We start from the raw sequence: 21,749 nt of genomic DNA, 5'->3' as shown, positions 1-21,749 counted from the left end.
GCTGTCCAGAGCAAGTAAATTATTTGAATGACTCTGCATGCCTCAGTTGGTAGGAGTTTTATTTTTAATGCCCGTGGGCTGGAGTTTAAGGCTTAGATTACCTGGGGGAAGCAGGAAGGGCTAGATCCAACCGTTAAGAATCTTGCCAGCTCATTGAGGACCAGAAGTTGCAGTTCTCCTCCTAGCCTCCCTCACAAACTCTTCCCAGTAATTGTCTTACACTACTGCTATATTTCTGACCAAAGATTGGCCCCGGACTTTTGATCCCCTGGATCTCTGATCTCTCCAAATCCATCTCACATAACTCATGAACATTTCTGATTTCCAATCTCTCTCCAACCCATTCATTTACTTGATATTCAACACCAGCATACCCACTATCAGTTCCACAATCCTGACCTCTGATCTCTCCCTGGTCTTTCCAATCACTATCCTCATGAATTTATCCAATCTAACCTCCCCCCCCCCCCCCCCCCCCCAGGTCTCTGGCTGGACTCTGATGCAATAGGCCTCCTGGCTCAAAAGTTAGCCAGCCTTTCAACCTGGCAGTAAACCAAAGAAAATAATTGATTGATTTCTTGTGTTGTATATTTTAACCGCTTATATTATTACAGAGATTGCTTTAGTTTCTAAGTTTACATGCAAATGTTTTAAAATATTTGTACAATTATTAAATATCTGCACTCATCCAAAAGAGATGAACTGCATATTATTTGAGTAGGCTGTTCTGATATCTCTTTCAATGGTAAATTAGTTTGTCGCATTTCCATTTAAGCAGGTGGGCTAAACATATCAGCCTCTTTCTTTTTGACTTCTTCCTTTATGGTTAATGTTTGGAAAATTATATTCAATACCTGAATTGCCAAAGTAAATCTCTGTTGCATAGACTCATTCTCTTCTTGTCTAATTCTATGGGTCTGACATTTTGTCACAACATAGTCATGAAACAATCTAGGATATTCTTCCTGTATCATTTCAGTTCTTTTCACCTTCACTGGTTGTTCAATCTGCCTTGATGAAGCCAATGCTATTGACCCTGTTAGGTCACATCTCAAATTAAAATAAATTCCTTTGTTACAGATGATGTAATGGTCGTATGGAGATCTGCAAGGAAATATTTCAAAATGTAAGTATTTAAGATAAAATACCCAGAACCTCCAGTGGTCTTATTCGCATTGTCACTATTACAAAAAGATCATAATTGTTCTCAGCCATCTTTCCCTTTTTAGTGGACTCTAAGGAAACTTGTTCTCTCTGCATTACCATTACAGTTCCAATACCTTTTTTTCTTTCCTGATATGCCCTTATCTGAAGCTTCTTTCGGCATTCCATTTACTGCAATCAGTCTGAAAATGTGTTGCTGGAAAAGCGCAGCAGGTCAGGCAGCATCCAAGGAACAGGAGAATCGACGTTTTGGGCATCAGCCCTTCTTCAGAAAGAAGGGCTGATGCCCGAAACGTCGATTCTCCTGTTCCTTGGATGCTGCCTGACCTGCTGCGCTTTTCCAGCAACACATTTTCAGCTCTGATCTCCAGCATCTGCAGTCCTCACTTTCTCCACTGCAATCAGTCTCCCAATTAACTTCCACGAATTGGTTTTGGCGTGTTCACTTTGTTACAATTACAACATGCAAACTTCTTTATATTACTTATTCCTTCCAGCCTTTCTTCCTTTTCCTTTGGTGTCCTTCTGTCTGTTCTTTAAAGTAGTTCATGATCTGCAGATTTTCTATTCCTTCAATTTCCTTACAGATCTCCATGTGACCACCACAGCATCTATAATGTCTGTGCAAGATATTATAGTTATCTGCCAGAACTGCTACGTCACTAATCTTTAGTACTCGACACTCATCTAAATTTTTTTTTATCTTTGATATATCGGAATTCTTGCATGATCATATTTCCCTTACATTTTCAATTTTTAAATTACCATTTATTGATCTAAAGCACTGATCCCACAGCATTTTTCTTCACACATGGAAATTCTATAAGTGTCTTATTATGTTTATGCCTTATTGTTCTAAATTTTAATTGATAAGTTTCAGACCACAAGATTGTCATACTCTGTAAATGGTTCATCTGACAAACTGGTGTCCACAGTCATAGTCATCGTCATAACTTGTGGTAAAAAGTTACATCTTGTGTCTCAGAATGTCTGCAACCAGATTTCCTTGCATTACAAGAACACAAGAAAACCGTGGAAATGAGTACATGCCAAAGTGAATCGGAAACAGTACTTTGTGTTAGTCTATAACTATTGGAAGTCAATAAATGTTGACACTTACCAGATGGTATAAAACTACTGATATTGTATTAAGGTAATTTTTAAGTGTGTTGGTATCAGATAATTGTCTGGATCCACTGATCACTACCAGGGACACCATCACACAAACTAGCCAAAGAACTACAGCAGAAACTGAAACACCTGATCAGCGGATCCAGACAATCTATACAATCAACACAGGAATTCTTGGACATCATCAGAAATATACACATAGACAAGGAAGAAACTATGGTCTCATTCGATGTAACGGCACTGTTCACCTCCTTCGACAAAACACTAGCCAAAGAAACAATAGCCAACCTGCTGGACAGATATAACAGACAACTGGACATTGAACCTATCAACAAAGACAGCATACTTAAACTACTGGACTTGTGCCTCACAACACACTTCATATTCAATAACCAAATATACGAACAAATCAACGGAACACCCATGGGCTCACTGATCTCTGGACTCATAGCAGAAGCAGTAATGCAAAGGTTAGAACAAACAGTCTTACCACAACTTCAACCCAAACTCTGGGTCAGATACGTGGATGACACCTTTGTAATAATTAAAAACACAGAAATAGAGAACACACACCAGATCATCAACGCCACACACACAGGAATCCGATTCACTAGAGAGGAAGAAAAGAACAACCACCTCCCATTCCTAGACGTGATGGTACAGAGAACACCGAACGGAGAATTCACCACAAAGGTTTACAGGAAAGCCACACACACAGACCAAGTCCTAAACTATGAAAGCAACCACCCCAACACACACAAACGAAGTTGCATCAGGACCTTATTCAAAAGGACCACAACACACTGCAGCACACCAGAACTACAAAAAGAGGAAGAGGAACACCTATACAAAGTATTCGCCAAAAACAGATACCCTCGCAATTTCATCAACAGATGCCTAAGGGAGAGACAACGGAACGAGGACATGCCGCAACCCAAAGGACTAACCACACTACGATACATCAGGAGCATTTCAGAACTGACAGCCAGACTACTGCGACCACTAGGACTCATAACAGCACACAAACCAACAGCCACGCTCAGACAACTCACCAGAACAAAGGACCCGATACCCAATATGAGCAAAACTAATGTAGTGTACAAAATCCCATGCAAGGACTGCACAAAACACTACATCGGACAAACAGGAAGACAGTTAACGATCCGTATACACGAAAACCAACTAGCCACGAAACGACACGACCAGCTATCCTTAGTAGCCACACACACAGACGACAAGCAACATGAATTCGACTGGGACAACACTACCATTATAGGGCAAGCCAAACAGAGAACAGCCAGGGAATTCCTAGAGGCATGGCACTCATCCACAGACTCTATCAACAAACACATCGACCTGGACCCAATATACCGGCCACTACAGCAGACAGCTCAAACTGACAACCGGAAGCGGCAGAGACAGGCCTCTATAAATGCCGGAGGAAACATCACAGAAGCGCTTCACAGGAGGCTCCCAAGCACTGAGGATGTCACCTAGACAGGGGACGAAACGTTTGCAAGACAAATTCCCAGCTCGGCGAACAGTACTCTGGAAATACTGGTCACATGTTTTAGATATAAATCAACAAAAGCAAATATGCAATCCAACCTTTTAGATGTCCTGTTGTTGAGGACACTGGTTAGTTTTATAGTATTTTGGGAAAATATGTGAATAGATTATTTTACTTTAATGCATATCTTGTCTTTTTTAATAGAAACGGAGTGTAGTATATTGTAGGAACTGTGCATTTTGTTCCATTCCCCTCTCCCTTCCACTGTGTTAAGGAGGTGTTAATGAAGTTAGCTCAGCAATGTCTGCTTGCTATGAATTCATTCAGTGAGTTATTTTTAGTGCAATGCAGAGCTGTGTGAAATACTTATTTTAGGCCTTAATGGAGCTATGGTAACTTGTGGACAGTTATGACTGCTAAATACTTTGAATATTGGCTTCGAGGGATAGAATAGTTTTTAACTGTACATAATAATATGGATATCTGTAGGAAATAAAACAAACGAACAACAAGATAAAACAAAAACTGGAAATAACTTGATGTTTCTCTGTTCTTATCTTCAGAATTGATAAGCCACGGAGATATGTAAGGATGGCAGCAAACACACAGCTGCTAAAAAAACAGCAACTGGGATGGATTAAAAGATACAATTCTGAGCCATTACCCAGTCACCCAGAAATTCTTCCATGGAATTAATTAGCAAATTGTCTCTAGGGTGGATTTCAACAACTTGCCACAGTTCCATTAAAATTCCATTAAATTTGGCTACGTCAAGTTTTGGCTTGTGGCCTGTCCCAATATGATGATGGTGAGAGAACTATTCCGTGAACACCCTGATTTTTTTTTAAACATATACATGTTGAGAAGGCGATGTCGATAAATGATGGCCAGTCTTACCAACAAAAACATTCACATTTAACAGAAGTCAGGCTTACAAATACTACTGAAGTGCATAAGTTCTGTATTCGCTCCCTCAAGTAATAATTACTGTTGAGAAACTTTGAGTAATTAGCTTTTAGTTTCAGTGACTCAAAAGGAAAACCTGCTGAACATTTTGTCAACATTCCCATTTGCCTTTTTGCATTTTCCAAAAAAAGTTATGAAATTAGATTTCAATAACTAGATGAGAAAATTAACAAGGATTTAGTGGTTTTCCAAGGTAATGAAATGAAAAAGAATTTAGTCATAATTTTGAACTGTTTTTATAGTGATGATTACACTCAAAATTCAATTAACTAATTTGATTTATGAAAACAAAGTTAAAATAAATAGCAAGGGACAGTAATGTGAATTAGTAACAAATTTTCAAGTTTATCTAAAATGAGAAATATTGATAATAAGTAAAATATTTAAGTTAGTCTCACTATAAAGTGATGTCAGTGCAAGGAAAGCAGCTGGTCTGTCTTTTTTATTTGATATGTCATTCTCCCAGTCGTGTTTTTGAAGATGGGGGTAGATGGGGAAGTTTGTTTAAAATATGTGTGGTCTGCCCACCTCTTTCCCACTCACAACTGACCTGTCTCCCATATTGGGATGGGATGAGAAGTTGTCAGGCACCTTTTGCATACTATTGAAACTATTAAAAACCTTAATAGCCAATTAGTAGCCATCTCATTGTTTGTTAACTCAAGAAAGTCTGGTTAATTTAGTTCCTTTTAAAACACATGCTCCTTTAGTTATGGGAGGAAGTTATCCACAAGGGAAATGTTCCATTTTTAAACTAATCTTGTTGCAACCAAGGAAGGGGGGTGGGTGAATAAAAAAGTGGAGCCAATTAACCGAATGGATTATCCAGGATTGACAAATTGGGGAGTCTAGGCATAAATTAATCAATAAATCGAGACATGAAAAGGCCTAATTGAGGTACCAGACATTGGTAAGTGGATGGGCTGGCAGTTCACTCAGAACCAAACTTTCCTGCTTACTATTTAAAAAACACCAACCCTGTTGTGATTTCGATTGTAGATTTATTTACCTGTGCTTTCATTGGCAGAGAATTAAATATTTCAACTGTTTGGTCTCTCTGTTCACAGTGCTCAATGCTTTTTTATTGAGTGGCATTAGACAGATAAAATTCACATATACTGCATTCAGATCTCTCGGTCCAAAAATGTCTACTTGAAGGTGCTGGCATTACTGAAAAAATAGCATCTGCTGTAGGCCTAATGAATTCCAGCATAGCTGGTGCCAATTGCCATCTTGTTGAAATTGGTAGCCAGTGTGTTATATGTTTGGACTGGAAGCATACAGAGGAGGCACATCATCACAGGAATACTGGAGCAAGAGTGAGCTTACTGAACCATAGGTGATCACTAACTCAAAGTCATAATCTCACACTATTCTATTATCCCTTGTGGAAACAAGTAACTACAAATCTTATAATTTTCATCATGAATATAATTAAAGACAGAGTTTCCATATCCTCTGGGTCAAAATATTTAACACACTATGAGTAAAGTTCCTCCCCATCTCAGTCCTTCTTGGATTGCCTTTTATTCTGAGACTGTGTTCTTTGGTTCTAGACTTCACAGCCAGGGATAACATCCTTTCTACATCAACCTTGTCTATCTCTTTAAGAATTTTATTAACTTCTATGAGGTCATTTCTCATTCTTTAAACTCCAGAGAATACAAGCCCAGTCTCCTCCATCTCTCTTCATAGGACAGTCCTATTATCCCTGCAATTAGTTTGATGAACCTTCGCTGGATTCCTTATGAGGAAAGTATATGGGGACTAGCACTGCACAGCATATTCCAGGTGCAGTCTCAACAGTATACTATATAATTGAAGCAGTATTACTTTGCTCCTGTCCTAAAATTTTCTTGCAATAAATGGAAACATACCATTTGCCTTCTAATTTGTTTGCTGCACCTGCATTCTGGCTTTCAGTGACTTTGGGTTCCATTCAATCTCTCAACATTTAAGGAATACTCTGAACACTTGTTCTTTCTACCAAAGTAAACAGCCTCGCAACTGTCCCCATTATATTCCAGCCACCATACTTTAGCCCACTCACACAGTCTGTCCAAATCCCACTGAAGCCTCTTCACAGCACATATTCTCCTCCAAGCTTTGTATCATCTGCAAACTTGGAAATTTTACAGTTGGTGTTCACATCCAAATCATTCTTATAAATTATGAACAGCTGGGACCCAAGCACTGATCCTTACAGTAACTGACTAGTCATATGCTTTCAACCCGAGAATGAACCCGTTTATTCCCATTCTCAGCTTTCTGCTTATTAACCAATCCTCAATCTTTGCTAGTATATTAGCTAATCACATGCACTTTGATTTTGATTAGTAGGATTTGGTTAGCACAGTTGGTTGGACAGCTGGTTATGCCAGCAGTGCGGGTTCAATTCCCACTCCAGCTGATGTCATTGTGAAGGTCCTACCATCCCAATCTCACCCCTGCCTGAGGCACATGGCCCTCAGGTTAAACTCTCCATTACTCATCTCTCTTTAATGAGAGAGTGATCCTCTGGGACTATGGCAAATTACCTGTTTTATTTAATAACCTCTTGTGTGAAACTTTATCAGAAGCCTTCTGAAAATCTATAATACACTACTTCTCATTTACTGTTCGTAACATCTTCAAAAAGTTCTATTCAGTTTGCAAATATTATTTCCACTTCATGCTGGCTCTGTCCAATCAATTATTTTCAAATATTCACCAGTCACATCCTTTATAATAGATTCTAGTATCAATACACACTCTGTCATTGAGACCACTATAACAATCCAGCTACCCCAAATAAAATCCCATATTCCCAAGGCTCAACTGTTCCCCACCTTCCTAACTCTCTGTTATTCACCAACACACTGCCTTTTATCTGACAATCCTGAAGTAAACATCATTGCAAAATAACCATTCCACAACTTCTTTATCTAAAAAAACACATCAGAAATCCCAAACATTAGCCAATCATTTACGCACACTCCCATAACGATGCCATATGGGTAACTTTGTCTGACTTAGTTTCATTTAAAGCATTAGCACAACAGCTGCAATATGGTTAGTAAAAGCCTACAGACTTCCCACGGGCAGGTGACCTTCCAGAATGACTGAGGCCAGCTCTGGATCTTGAAGTTCTTGTAACAGAGTACACAACATTGACATTAATGACAGCAGACTGGGCTGGAAGGCTGATTATTGACGTGGCAAGAGTGGGAGCATTAAAGCTAATATCCTGAGTGTTAACATTAATTCCACTGTCCCTGGTGCCAATTTCACTTACCCAGCTGGTGCCTCAGGAATCCTGGTAACTGGCTGGAGTGGTATTCACAACTAAGATGGGAGCAGTTTGAGTCTGCATGACACTAAAGAGAGATTTCACCACTTCAGCGTGAGCTTCCACTTCCAACTCAGGTGGCTACTGTTTGTGGTACAAAGGTCGCGGGAACATGGACTGTCAGATGCTGAATTAGAAATAGTTTCTGCATGTGCTCTTATGGAGTTGGTCACTATTTTCCAACTGGAGAGCATCAATTTTGAGATCTATAATGAATCATTGTGTCAAGTGGGAGCCAGATTCCCCCACGCTCCTGGGCAATGACAGCTGCTTCCTTGGCAGGCCAGTTAACGAGCATTTCCACCAGCCATTCTCTAACTGTCATCTCATTAAAGTCCAGTCTAAATCCTATGTAGAATAACTCATGTATGACCTCACCCATTGAGGAGCTGGCTTCAGTCCCATCCTTTCCTCACTGGCCAGACTGCAGCCCCCTCACACCTGGAAATGTACCACAGGCAGATCCTACTTCTGCATTATTATCTGAAACCATGCTATGCCTGTCGCTGTGAGGGTCAGGTCACCTTTTTGTGTTTTGTCATCCTTAGTTTGTTGTCCCTTTCAGCTTTCAATTGCAGGCACTGCTGGCAGGTGGTTCTTCGGTAGCATAAACGTAGGAGAGAGATTTAGAGTAAAAGATGAATGGCAGGGGCAGCAGGAACTACATGGTGCCTATTTCCACCATCTGCAGCTTATATCATAACAGGTTAAAAGATGATAATAAATGTAAAAAGGTGCATTGGTTTGCAGCTGCTGTTATCTGTTCTGGGCCAGCTTGCCTTGCAAAGGAGAGGAACGCATTCAATGAGTGAATGCACTATGTTTGGGTGATTTAGCTTCATTGTGTACAAGATTTGAGGTGTGAGTGTGAGGCTTCTATCAGTGCTAAGAAGAAGCATATGAATTATCTCGATGGTAAATAGCTGAAAGGGATGTGGTATATGTGGAGCAATGTGAGAGGCTAGTGGTGCAATTGATGGTATTTGGTATGTAATGATACATTCGCTAGTATTGATCACTTGAGCGAGATATTCCTGTCCTTCTCACTGGTCCCATTGACAGTGAGCAGTGACACATCTGGTTTAGAAGCAATTTTTGAAACAGGCTTTCTATCTTTTGACCACTGATAACACCTTAGGAAATAGCCTTGTATTAACAAGGCAGAATTATCCTAGCATATAAATAAATCTTACACCTCATGTGTTTATTCTTAAAATTATAATCCATCATCAAAGAAATCTGGAATTTATTCCACATAGATAAAGCAGCAAACAGGTTTGGTTATATTTTATTAATTTAGCTATGTTAATATTGGTTTACTTATTTCTTAACCCAATATACTTCTTTAGCATTGCATTCCTATTAACTTCACCAATGTGCCCATGAACTGTTAGCAGTCAACTAGAAAAGTGAATGGTGTGGAATTCTGACAACTGTAACATCAAACAGAACTCAATCAATAGTCATTCAGATTTGCACTTATCCAAACTTCACTCATTACTGCTTCTTGCCAAAGAGATCTTACCAAATAGACAAAAAAAACTTTTCTTCTATTTACTCACACTATTTATCTTTCTTGTGGAGGTAAAACCAAGCAAAGCTTATAATGTAAATGTTAAAGTCAGTTTGAAATGTTTAGGAACAGCCAGGTATAGAGGCAAGTGACTGCGGTCTATTATCTGGGCTGAATTTTCCCACAACGGGATTGGACAAGCATCACTCCAGTCATGATCGACCTTTGTAATTATACCAGCATCCCAACCATCTCACTCAGAATACAATTCAGATGCAGGTGGGAAGTTGGCAAGGCTTTGGTGGATTTACCACTCTGACTAATTAAGTTATCCATGAATCTCCGGGTCCACGGTCTCTGGGAGCAGAAGATCCCACTCTAGGTCACAAGTCTGTTATCATGTTGCAATCGTGACTTTGAACCAGATACCTCAGATGATCAATCCTCTTTACAATAAATAACTAGGTCATCATAAGATCCACTCTTGCCTAGTTTGGTTTCCACAAGGCTGCAAATGTAGAAGGATTCTAACTAAACTTGCTATTTTTTCCCATATTGCAAGTAAAATACCAATGTTTCATTTGTGGATACTCAAAGGGACCTTACTGGGAGGTAGAATACTTTCAAAACTGTGGTTATAGTGATGGGCCTGGGCCACAGCCCAAGTGGGAGGTGTGGAACTCACCATTATATGCAGACTTAAACAAAACTTGACCTCATTCAAATCAATTGAGCCCTAAGGAAGGCCACACACATTCCTAAAATACACAATTCCTTTAACTGCAGATTGTGTCTCCAACTGACGTACTTCAAGGAAGAGTACTGTTTGTTTGTTATGGACTTGCTGTTGCCAGAAAACATATTAACTTCACTTCTTCAATGTGAATTACACAAAAGATGTCATACAAAATTTTGGTACCAGACTCAAACAAGAGAAACAGATAAATTTACATCATGGCTGTTTTTGACACTTAAAGCTGAGTTTTTCATTTCAGACCAAACTTTTGCAACAAGTTTTGTGCTCATTTTTATTTCCTTGCTTGTTACATTTGAGGATTGTCATACTTGTGATTGTGTTGAACTAATTGCTTGTCAGGCATGGGATCTACTTGAAGAATTAAGATCACTTGCTTCAGTGGAATGTATAGCAATTTATGACTGACTCTAAGCTTACATTCTGAAGTTTGAATTCAGTGACTGTGGTCTTTGTGTCATGTTGAAAACATTTTTTCCTGACCCTAAAAGTATGTAGCACATTCCACAGATGTCCCTAGCTCAGATAGATTACTATTCATTTTCTCACAAGAAACAGTGATATGTTTATTTCTCCAGCCTAGTGAGAAACTCCCATCTGACTGGGCAGCTTTTATTGCACCTCCTGCTGATCATAATTTCCCTTCACTGCCACCCCACTTCCCAAATGTCTGCATCTGCATTCAGGAGCAAATAAAAATAGGTAGAAGAATTCATGATGTTGGTCTTTTCAGCAACTTTCATCCCACACTTATTTTTAATTACTTCTACGTTGTCTTGGAAATTATTATATTTCCCTTATAGGAATCAGCAGAATACAGGCACATGTGCCTTTGATTTGGAAAGAGAAATAGACCTCAAGATAAACACTTCCGGCATTTGCTCCCCCATGAAAACGCTCTGTCATTTTTTCCATCTTCAAAAGTTTATGTTGGCCCAAAGACTACCATGGCTTTGCATTACAGCTTTGATTTATATTTGATATCCACTGTAATTACTTATTCTTTCCCTGTCTGCGTGATTGACGGCACTTCCTCCCCTCCCCTTCTCCATATGCTTCTCTTCAGTCCCTTTCCCCTTATCTGTCTCATTCATTTCTTGCATTTCCAGGTATTGATATTAATTTCCTGCTTTTAGTATACCTACATCCAGTTACGATTCTAATGTCTAGTTATTATTATTCACTGATTGATTCATGGTCACAATAAACTGGGTGATTTAACTCATTTCCCTTCATCTACAATCTGCATCTTAGCTGAACCAGGCAGGCCTAATGTATTTCCTTTAAAATCTTGCTGACAAAACTGACATGATTTGATAAATAGATGAGAATGTGGCCCTGGGACAGATGAAATATAGAGCATAGGTAGTGGAAAGGTCAGTAAGTTTCCTTTTACCAATACAAAGGAGAGAGAGAAAATGAGAACAATAGCAGAAAAGTATAAAATAACTAGACTTTGCGTTTAACCCAAGGTATGCTAAGCAACTAACACCTTAAATACAATTTTCCACATTTCTAAATTATGTTCTTTTCCAAATTACCTGATTAAAAATGTGCAAATACATTTCTTACACTTTTTAAAAGTTATCATCTTCACCTGAACACAGCATTGACATTAAAAAAGCTCTTTATATAAATTCTATTGGTTACCTCACTGTACAGGTTCTGTCTTCCCCTTGGATGAATGGCTCCAAGGTTGGTAGATTTCCCCATGATATTATCTTCTGCGCTGATGGATAGGCCGCTGCTTTCCCCAGAGCCAGTAGCAGGATAAAACAATCCAAGGGCGGTTAGGGAGAAAGCACACAGCCAGGGTGAAATCCAAGCCATTTCCACCCTCTCCTGACACAGTCTTTTCTTCACGTTGTTGTCAGTCTTTTTCTCGAATCTGCTTGCTCCTCCTGCTTTGAAACTTCAGTTGTTTTTTTTATTCCCCCACCCCCGTCCCTCACCGCCTTCAGTTGCCAGATGTGTCACTTTAAGCAGTCTAACGACAGCCCTAAAAAAATGCTTTCACTTCCTTTCCCAGCTTCTGCTCTGCTTTTTTCCTCCACCCCAGAGGCTCCTCTTAAACAAAGTACAGCTGGACACTGTTTGGAACAAACTCAATCGAAAAGAGATTTGAATTGCAGGAAAATTCTGCAGTTCTCATTCACCTTATCTCGATTTCACCAGGATACAGATTGAGGCTATATTCAGCCCTGGATTCCTTCACAGGTCCAGCTCTCCCTCAGCTCCAGATCAGCAGGCTCTGCCTCACAGTTTGCTGCCCAAACTCACCGCTAAGATTTTTGCAAATAGTCAGTCCACAACAGCTTCCTGCCTGTACGTCTTCCAAATTTCTTCAGGTTATGCCATAGAGGGACTTGCTGGATTTATGTAAAATAGGAGTTTGGAATCTAATGAATGAATAAATCAGCAGAAAGGAAGAATTTTCCACAAATACAAAGAGTATATTGTGAAACTGGTGAACAAGAACCTTTCTGTACAGAGCATGATATAAAGAAGAAAATAACATCCATCCAGTAATGTAAGTTTGAGCATTCCCAGATTCTGTTTAACTATAATAATTTGGTCATAATTTTGCAATACAGATATATATATATAATGCAAAGAAAACCCCTTCACTACTTATCTTCCTAATTGTCATGATTTGGAGATGCTGGTGTTGGACTGAGGTGTACAAAGTTAAAAATCACACAACACCAGGTTATAGTCCAACAGGTGTAATTGGAAGCACACTAGCTTTCGGAGCGACGCTCCTTCATGAGGTCAATCACCTGATGAAGGAGCGTCGCTCCGAAAGCTGGTGTGCTTCCAATTAAACCTGTTGGACTATAACCTGGTGTTGTGTGATTTTTAACTTTATCTTTCTAATAGTTAGAGTTTCATCAATTAAAATCCCCTGGATAGTATCTGAGCTAAATGTCAGTTATCTAGATTTGCGGCATTTCCTTCTGGCTGTCTTCTGTTCTCTAAATGATATACAAATTAACATTGAATCTGGGCTCTAATAGAAAGCAACCAATAATTCTAAATATACGAAGTAACTTACAATCATAGGTTCAGAATTTGTGGAATGTGGGCATCACTGGCTGGCAGTATTTATTGCTCATCCCTAGTTGCCCTTGAGAAGCTGGTGGGGGGTTCCTTCTTGAACCACTGCAGTCCACATGCTGTGGGTTGACCAACAATGCCCTTGGGGAGTGAATCCCAGGATTGTGACGCAGTAACAGTGAAGGAATGGTGGCATATTTCCAAGTCAGGATGGCGAGTGGCTTGAAGGGGAACTTGCAGGCATTGGTGTTCCCATGAGTCCACTGCCCTTGTCCTTCTAGATGGAAGCAGTTATTGGCTTGGAAGGTGCTGTCTAATGATCTGCAGTGAATCTCTGCAATGCACATTATAGGTAGTACACACTGCTGCAACTTAATGTCAGTGATGAAGAGGTGTGGTGACAATAAAGCGGGCTGCTCAGTCCTGTTTAGTGTCAAGTTTTTTAGAGTATTGTTGAAGCTGCACCCATCCAGGCAAATGGGAATTATTCCATCACAATCCTGACTTGTGTCTTGTACATGGTGGACAGGCTGTGGGGAGACAGGAGATGAACCATTTGCCACAGTATTTCTGGACTCTGACCTGTTGTTGTAGCCACTGTGTTTTTGTGGTGAGTGCAGTTGAGATTCTGGTCAATGGTGACCCCAAGGATATTGACAGTGGGGAACTCAGTGATGGTAACACTATTGAATGTCAAGGGGTGGTAGTTAGATTGTCTCTTCTTGGAGATGACCATAGCCTGCATTTGTGTGGTGTGAATGTTACTTGCCACTGAACAGCCCAAGCCTGGATATTGTCCAGAAGCTGTTGCATTTGAACATGGACTGCTTCACTATGTGAGAATAGTGCTGAACATTATGCAATCATTTGCAAACACCCCCACGTCTGACCTTATGATGAAGGAAGGTCATTGATGAAGCAGCTGAAAATGATTGGGCTAAGAACATTGCCAAGGTGGCTCAGTAGCTAGCACTGCTGTCTCACAGCGCCAGGGATTCGGATCTGATTTCATCCTCAGGTGACTGTCTGTGTGGAGTTTGCACATTCTCCATGCGTCTGCGTGGGTTTCCTTCCACAATCCAAAGGTGTGCAGGTCAGGTGAATTGGCCATGCTAAATTGTCCCATAGTGTTCAGGGATGTGTAGATTAGGTGTATTGCTAAGGATAAAATGTAGAGTGATTGGGGAGAGAATGGATCTGGGTGAGTTACTGTTAGGAGGATCGATGTGGACTTGTTGGGCCAAATGGCCTGTTTCCACACTGTAGGGATTCTAAGAGTACTAGAAGAGCTTGTCGAGGGGAGCAGCAATTTCTGGAACACATCTTCGGTACGGTTATCGGAATGTTGCCGGGGCCCATAGCCTTTCCAGTATCCAGTTCCTCCATTTGTTTCTTGATTTCATATGGTGAGAATCAAGTTGGCTGAAGACTGGTATCTGTAATGGTGGAAATAACTGGAGAAGGCTGAGATGAATCATTCACTCGCCACTTCTGGCTGAAGATTGTTGCAAATGTTTTAGCCGTATCTTTTACACTGATGAGTTGGGCTCCTCCATGAGTGAGGATATGGAAGTACTTATGGAGCCTTTGTCTCCTGTGAATTATTTAATTATCCACCACCTTCATGACTGGATTTGGAAGACTGCAGAGCTTAAATTGGCTCTGTTGGATGTAGGATTGCTTAGCTCTGTCGATCACTTGCTGCTTATGCTGTTTTGCATGCAAGTAGTCCTATTTAATAGCTTCACCAGGATAACACCTCATTTTTACATACGACTGATGTTGCTTCTGGTTTGCCCTCCTGCAATCCCCATTGAACCAGGGTTGATCCCTGGGCTTGATGGTAATGATTGAGTGGGTGATATGCTGGGCATGAGATTGCAGATTGTGCTGGATTAAAGTGCCTCATGGGCACCCAATCTTGAGTTGCTAGATTTGTTCAAAATCTGTTCCATTTAGCATGGTGATAGTGCAACACAACACAAAGGCGGAGATTCTCAATGTGAAGGCAGCATTTCATCTCCCTGAGGACTGTGTCGTGGTCACTCTTAATCATGGGCAAATGCATCTCAGCCAGCAGTTTGGGAAGGTTGAGGTCGAGTATTTTTTTCCCTCTTGTTGGTTGCCCACCACCTGCCGCAGACTCAGTCTAGCAGTTATTCCCTTTAGGACCCAACCAGCTCGATCAGTCGTGATGCTACCCAGCCACACTTGGAGGTGGGACAATGAAATCCCCCACTCAGAATACATTTTGCACCCTTGCCTTGCTTCCTCCAAGTGGGTTAAATGCAAAGTTAGTTATTTTATACTTTTCTGCTATTGTTCTCATTTGTTTTTTCTCCATTATGTTAGTGAAAGGAAACCATCACTGATCACTCCAAGATCTGTGCTCTATATTTCTTCTGCCCCAATGCCTCATCTATTTATCAAATCATTGCCAGTTTTATCGGTAAGATTAATAACTTAAAAGAAATACATCAAGCCAGCCTGGTTCGGCCATGATGTAGTTTGTAGATGAGGGGAAATAAGTTAAATAATACAGTTCAAGATGGAGGAGTACTGATTCATCAGCTGAGGGAAGATGGTATGTGATAATCAGCAGGAGGTTTCCTTGGCCATGTTTAACCTGAAGTCATGGAGACTTCATGGAGTCCAGAGTAAATATTGAGAACTCTCAGGGCAACTCCTCCCAACTGAATACCAGTGTGCTGCCATCTCTGTGGGACAGGACTTATCCAGGCATGGTGTCATTGTCTGTAAGGGTATTATTTCATAAGCTGAAAATGTGTTGCTGGAAAAGCACAGCAGGTCAAGCAGCATCCAAGGAGCAGGAGAATCGATGTTTCGGGCATAAGCCCTTCTTCAGGAATCCTGAGAAAGGGCTCATGCCTGAAACGTCGATTCTCCTGCTCCTTGGATGCTGCCTGACCTGCTGCGCTTTTCTAGCAACACATTTTCAGCTCTGATCTCCAGCATCTGCAGTCCTCACTTTCTCCTATCATTCCATAAGTATGACTATGGCAGGCTGTTGCTTGACTAGTCTGTAAGACAGCTCTTCCAATTTTGGCCCTGGGCCCCCAGATGTTAGTGAGGAGGACTCTGCAAGATCGACAGGGATGTTTCTGCCTTTTCTGTTGCCTAAGTCGAAGCCAAGTGATCCATCTGGTTTCATTTCTTTGTTGAGGCTTTGTAGCAACTGATACAACTGAGTGGCTTGCTAGGCAATAGGTCAGTTGAGAGTCAACCATATTTCTGTGGGTCTGAGTCACAGGTAGCCCAGACTAGATGAAGATGACAGATTTCCTTCTCTGAAGGACAATAGTGAGTCAGATGGATTTTTCTGACAACTAGCAATGGTTTCATGGTCATCAATAATTTTTTAATTCCAGATTTTATTCATTGAATTCAAATTTCACCATCTACCGTGACAGCATTCAAATCTGCATTCACAACATTAGCTGAATTTCTGGATTAATAGTTTGGTGATGTTACTATTGGGCCATTGCCTCCCATATAATACATACAGAATATATAACATAAATATATGCAAGATAGGCCGTTCTGCACATAGAGTCTGCTCCATCATTCAGTAAGATCATGTTTATTCTGAATGTGGCCCTAATTCTACTTTCTTCCCTGTTTCCAATAACCCTCTATTGCCAGATAGATCAAACTTCTGTCAAACACACTGTTGGATGTATTCAACAACCCAGCCTCCACTGCTTTCTGTGAAACAAAATTTCAAAGACTGACAACCTTATGAGAGGAGAAATTCTCCAAGTGTCAGTTTTAAGTGGGAGACCATTTATTTTTATCTTCTGTATCAAATTGTCTTTGAATCTTACTTATTTCAATAAGATCATGAATCATTTTTATAAACTCCTCACTAAGTAGGGCCAACCTGCTCATAAAACAACCTCTTCATCGCAGGAATCAACTTACTGAAACTTTCCTGAACTGCTTCCAATGCTAATACCTCCTTTCTCAATGAAAGAGACCAAGACCAGAGAGAGTAGTCTAGGTGCAGTCTCAACAATACCTATAGAGTTATAGCAAATGTTCCTGACTTGTTTAAAAACAGAAATTGCTGACAAAACTCAGCAGGTTTGGCAGCATCTGTGGGAAGCAAGCAGAGTTAATGTTTCCATGAAAGAAGTTCTGATAAGGAGTCACCAGAATCAAAATGTTAACTCTGCTTTCCCTCCACAGAAACTGCCAGACCTGCTGAGTGTCACCTGAAATTTCAGGGTTTTCTTTCACATCTCCAGCATCTGCAGTTCTTTGTTTTATTTTATTCCTGACTTCCATGTTCCATCACCTTGCAATTAAAGCTAACATTCAACTCGTCTTCCTAATTATTTGCTGAATGTATGTGTTAGATGTGTGAATTATGTACAAGGATACCCATTTGCAAATTTATTGCATCCTCCTTACAACTTGCATTCCAATCTAAATCTGTAACATCAGTAAATTTGTCAATAATGCAATATGTCCCTTCATCCAAGTCATTAATGTATGGTAAATAGATGAGGGCCCAATATTAATCAAAGGCATTTCAATAGAGTTGCTGACAAAGAAAGGATGAGACATTTTAGTTCGGAGGGAAGATTGGAAAATGTGGGACTGTTTTCCTTCGGGAAGAGGAGGCTAAGAGGAAATTTAATAGAAGTTGTCAAAGTCGCGAGGGGTCTGGAGAGAATAGATAGGGGAGAAACTGTTCCCATTCAGAAACATATTGGGAACCACATAGCACAGTTACAACATACTTTGCAAATGAAGCAAAAGTGAGGTGCAAACATAATGAGTGGTTCAGGTCTGGAATGGACTCCCTGGAAATGTGGCAGTGGCAGGTTTAATTGAGGCTTAAAGAGTTGCCGGTTGATTACTTAAATAGAAACAGTCATGGGGCAAAGACAAGAATCAGCACTCAGTTAAAACCCTCAGAGAACTGTTGTGCAGAATGGCCTCCTTAAAATGTTTGTGATTCTGTAATGTATTATGTATATCACTAACAGTTATTAATAAGAACATTTCAAAACTGTATACTCCTGGTGCAGCTTTGTACATTTAACTCTATTGACAGACTTTGCAACAATTCAGAGCCTGGCACATGTTTCTCCATCAAATGACTTCCCAACAGAGACTGAATGCATCTCCAACTGGCTGGGTAATTCCCACTGAATGCTGGGTAGCTTCCTTTTGCTTGGAATTATGGGTATTGTATTTAATTTTTAACAGACAGATCCATATTTTTAATTTAGAATTCCAACAATCTAAATTCGAAGCAAACAATATTCAAATACATATGTATAAATCTCACAGTTTCATCACACCACACCTACAATGTTATCGATAACTTCTAACAGCAGTATGAGATGTAAAATGTAAGAGTTGCCAACGTGCCCACTTCCCTGCACCACTAAAAACATGATTTGTTTCTTTACAAATCATGTTCCCCAATTCACATCCCCGCGTTTTAATTTACAATTCGAGGTGATGGAAAATATGTCTAGAAATTACAGTTAATTTAGGTCATGTTAGCTGATCTCTTTGCCAGAATTGGGTAAAACTCTAGCCTGTGCTTGCTGCTTACAAACCTCTGATTCTAGTGAATTGATAATTTCAAGTGGAGAATTCCAAGGCAAATCATCTCTTTAACAGCAATAGTCAGTGTTTTAATGGGAACTCAAAAGTGAAATAACACTGATCAATTAAAAAAAAAGAAAAGCAACATTTTAAAAATGTTCAGGACATCTCAAAGCAGTTTGGAGAAAATTAAATACATTTTAAGTGTAGTCATAGAATCATAGAGATGTACAGCACGGAAACAGACCCTTCGGTCCAAATTGTCCATGTCGACCAGATATCTCAACCTCATCTAATCCCACCTGCCAGCACCCGGCCCATATCCCTCCAAACCCTTCCTATTTATCCACCCATCCAGATGCCTTTTAAATATTGCAATTGTACTAGCTTCCACCACTTCCTCTGGCAGCTCATTCCATACATATACCACCCTCTGTGTGAAAAAGTTGCCCCTTGGGTCCCTTTTATATCTTTCCCCTCTCACCTTAAACCTATGCCCTCTAGCTCTGGACTCCCCCATCCCAGAGAAAAGATTTTGTCTATTTACCCTATCCATGCCCCTCATGATTTTATAAATCTCTATAAAGGTCACCCCTCAGCCTCCGACACTGCAGGGAAAACAGCCCCAGCCTATTCAGCCTCTTCCTATAGCTCAAATCCTCCAACCCTGACAACTTCCTTGTAAATCTTTTCTGAACCCTTTCAAGTTTCACAACATCGTTCCGATAGGAAGGAGACCAGAATTGCATGCAATATTCCAAAAGTGGCCTAACCAATGTCTGGTACAGCTGCAACATGACCTCCCAACTCCTGTACTCAGTCCTGTGACCAATAAAGGAAAGCACGTTGCAATGTAAGAAATTGTAGCAGCGAATTAATGCACAATTCTGATATAAATCTGGATTGTTTTCTTTGATAATTGCTGATCGGGATACCAGGAAGACTGCCCTATCCTTCATATAAAAAGTCTCCAACAGTAATTTTGTTTTTGGAGCTCATCTAAAGGATGATGGCTACAAAATTTGACTTTGTAGTACTCCTAGTTTTAGTATTACAGGATTGGCGATGACAAGAATCAAGCGTTTGTGACAGTGCAGCACTCCTGCAACATTACTGACCCTTCTGAAGTGGTGGGGGCAAAAGATGTTGAGCTGGAAAAGTGCAGCGGGTCAGACAGCATCCGAGGTACAGGAAAGCCTATGTTTTGGGCCGAAACCCTTCGTCAGGGAGTTGGCCTGAAACATTGACTTTCTTATTTCTTGGGTGCTGTCTGACCTGCTCCGCTTTTCCAGCTCCACATCTGTTGACTCTGGCTCCCAGCATTTGCAGTTCTTACTGTCCCCAAGTTTCTGAAGTGGTGCTTGACGCAGATGCCTTTGGATTCAGCCAGAAATGCCATCTCAAAGGCAAGGCTATAATTAATGTAGCCATCCTGTCACCAGGTGAAACTGTGTTCGTAATCACCATTATTTCCTGAATTTTCTTTCTTTCTGGAACTGAAATTTTTATGCACAAAATAAGATTTAAACAAAATCGAAATATTGGGAAACCAAATTAAATAAATCAGTTACATTGATCTCCTAGGCCACACTAATAATATTCAGCTAGCTGAATGGCTGTTTCAGAGTATTTTTCTGTTTCCAATTGGTTTTCTCTTTCGAAATTGTTCGAATAAAACCTCTTATGAAAAACTCAAAGTTCTGATCCACTGGAGATTTAACATTCTGTATTTGTTATAGAACAATGATTATTTGTGGCTCCTCATCTGATGGTGGTCTCTGGAGCCCATGCCTTGCAGTTGCAGGTGGAGTACACACACAGACACACACAGACACACACACACAGACACACACAGACACACACACACACACACACACACACAGACACACACACACAGACACACACACACTTCACTCAGTTCTTCACTCCCTGCAGTCGGCCATGGTATAAAAGATTTAGAGTGTACTGATTATGCACTAAAAATGTCAGATAGTCTGGGGAGCTTGAGAGCTGGAAAATCCTGCTGTGCATCTGCAGCATAAGTACAACAGAGCAGAATACCCATCGACAGCTGCAATCATCCAAATATCAGGGATAAGAACTGTTGTACAGTCCAGGGGTGTTTTTGGCACCTCTAGGAATGTGCCAGCTTGAGCTACTTCACCCTTTCTAAGAAAGACTAGATGCCTTTGAAATCCCAACTCAGCCTGGAATCCTATTTTAATAGTCAACATCTGTACTTCAAGTAGAAGAAAAACAGTTCAAACAGATGTTAATGAAAAAAAAACTTCCACAATGGCAATGTAAGCACTATGACTCTGCAGGACAAGACAAATCCCAATAGGGCTGCATCAGATTTCCTATTAATGCATTTTAATCTTGAGTGACCAAACAAATATACGTTTCTACTGACTCATACAGGTAAAAATGTTTGTCTTCTCTCATCAATGCATGTTAACCTACAAATGTTCCATCCATTCTTTAAAACCTACAGTGATATTTCAAAAATCCCTTGAAATTGATAAACTTAGAGTTTCAAATTCAAGTAGGTACATACCCTCATGTAGAATTCTGCACTTGCTGCTCTGTTCTCAATAGTAATCGTAAAGTGTTCCTTTTTGCATCTTTTGCTAACTCCTTCCATACATATTTTTGGCTGCGAATATAATCGTAGAGCTCTCTACAGTATGGAAGCAGGCCATTTGATCCATCCATTCCACACCGGCCCTCCAAAGAAAAT

At 40.2% G+C, this 21,749-nt stretch overlaps 1 protein-coding gene and 1 long non-coding RNA gene across 4 annotated transcripts in view; one reads left to right on the top strand and one right to left on the bottom strand.

Annotated features, from left to right (window-relative positions):
• Positions 1 to 12,429, bottom strand: part of lama4 (laminin, alpha 4) — a 173,070-nt gene extending 160,641 nt beyond the window's left edge. Inside the window, exon 1 of the mRNA XM_072555716.1 lies at positions 12,017 to 12,429. Coding sequence (XP_072411817.1) covers positions 12,017 to 12,196 — 180 coding nt within the window. The 5' untranslated portion in view covers positions 12,197 to 12,429. The remainder of the gene's footprint in view (positions 1 to 12,016) is intronic.
• Positions 12,382 to 21,749, top strand: part of LOC140460971 (uncharacterized) — a 68,227-nt gene continuing 58,859 nt past the window's right edge. For 2 of the 3 annotated variants that reach the window (XR_011954427.1, XR_011954428.1), the window contains exon 1: positions 12,382 to 12,896. This is a non-coding gene — a long non-coding RNA (uncharacterized lncRNA). The remainder of the gene's footprint in view (positions 12,897 to 21,749) is intronic. The other variant, XR_011954431.1, reaches the window with a different exon arrangement.

Source organism: Chiloscyllium punctatum, chromosome 3 (assembly GCF_047496795.1).
Source record: "Chiloscyllium punctatum isolate Juve2018m chromosome 3, sChiPun1.3, whole genome shotgun sequence".
In the NCBI taxonomy this organism is placed as follows: Eukaryota; Metazoa; Chordata; class Chondrichthyes; order Orectolobiformes; family Hemiscylliidae; genus Chiloscyllium; species Chiloscyllium punctatum.
Note: the sequence above shows the minus strand (reverse complement) of the source record. Positions and strands in the feature narration are given on the sequence as shown.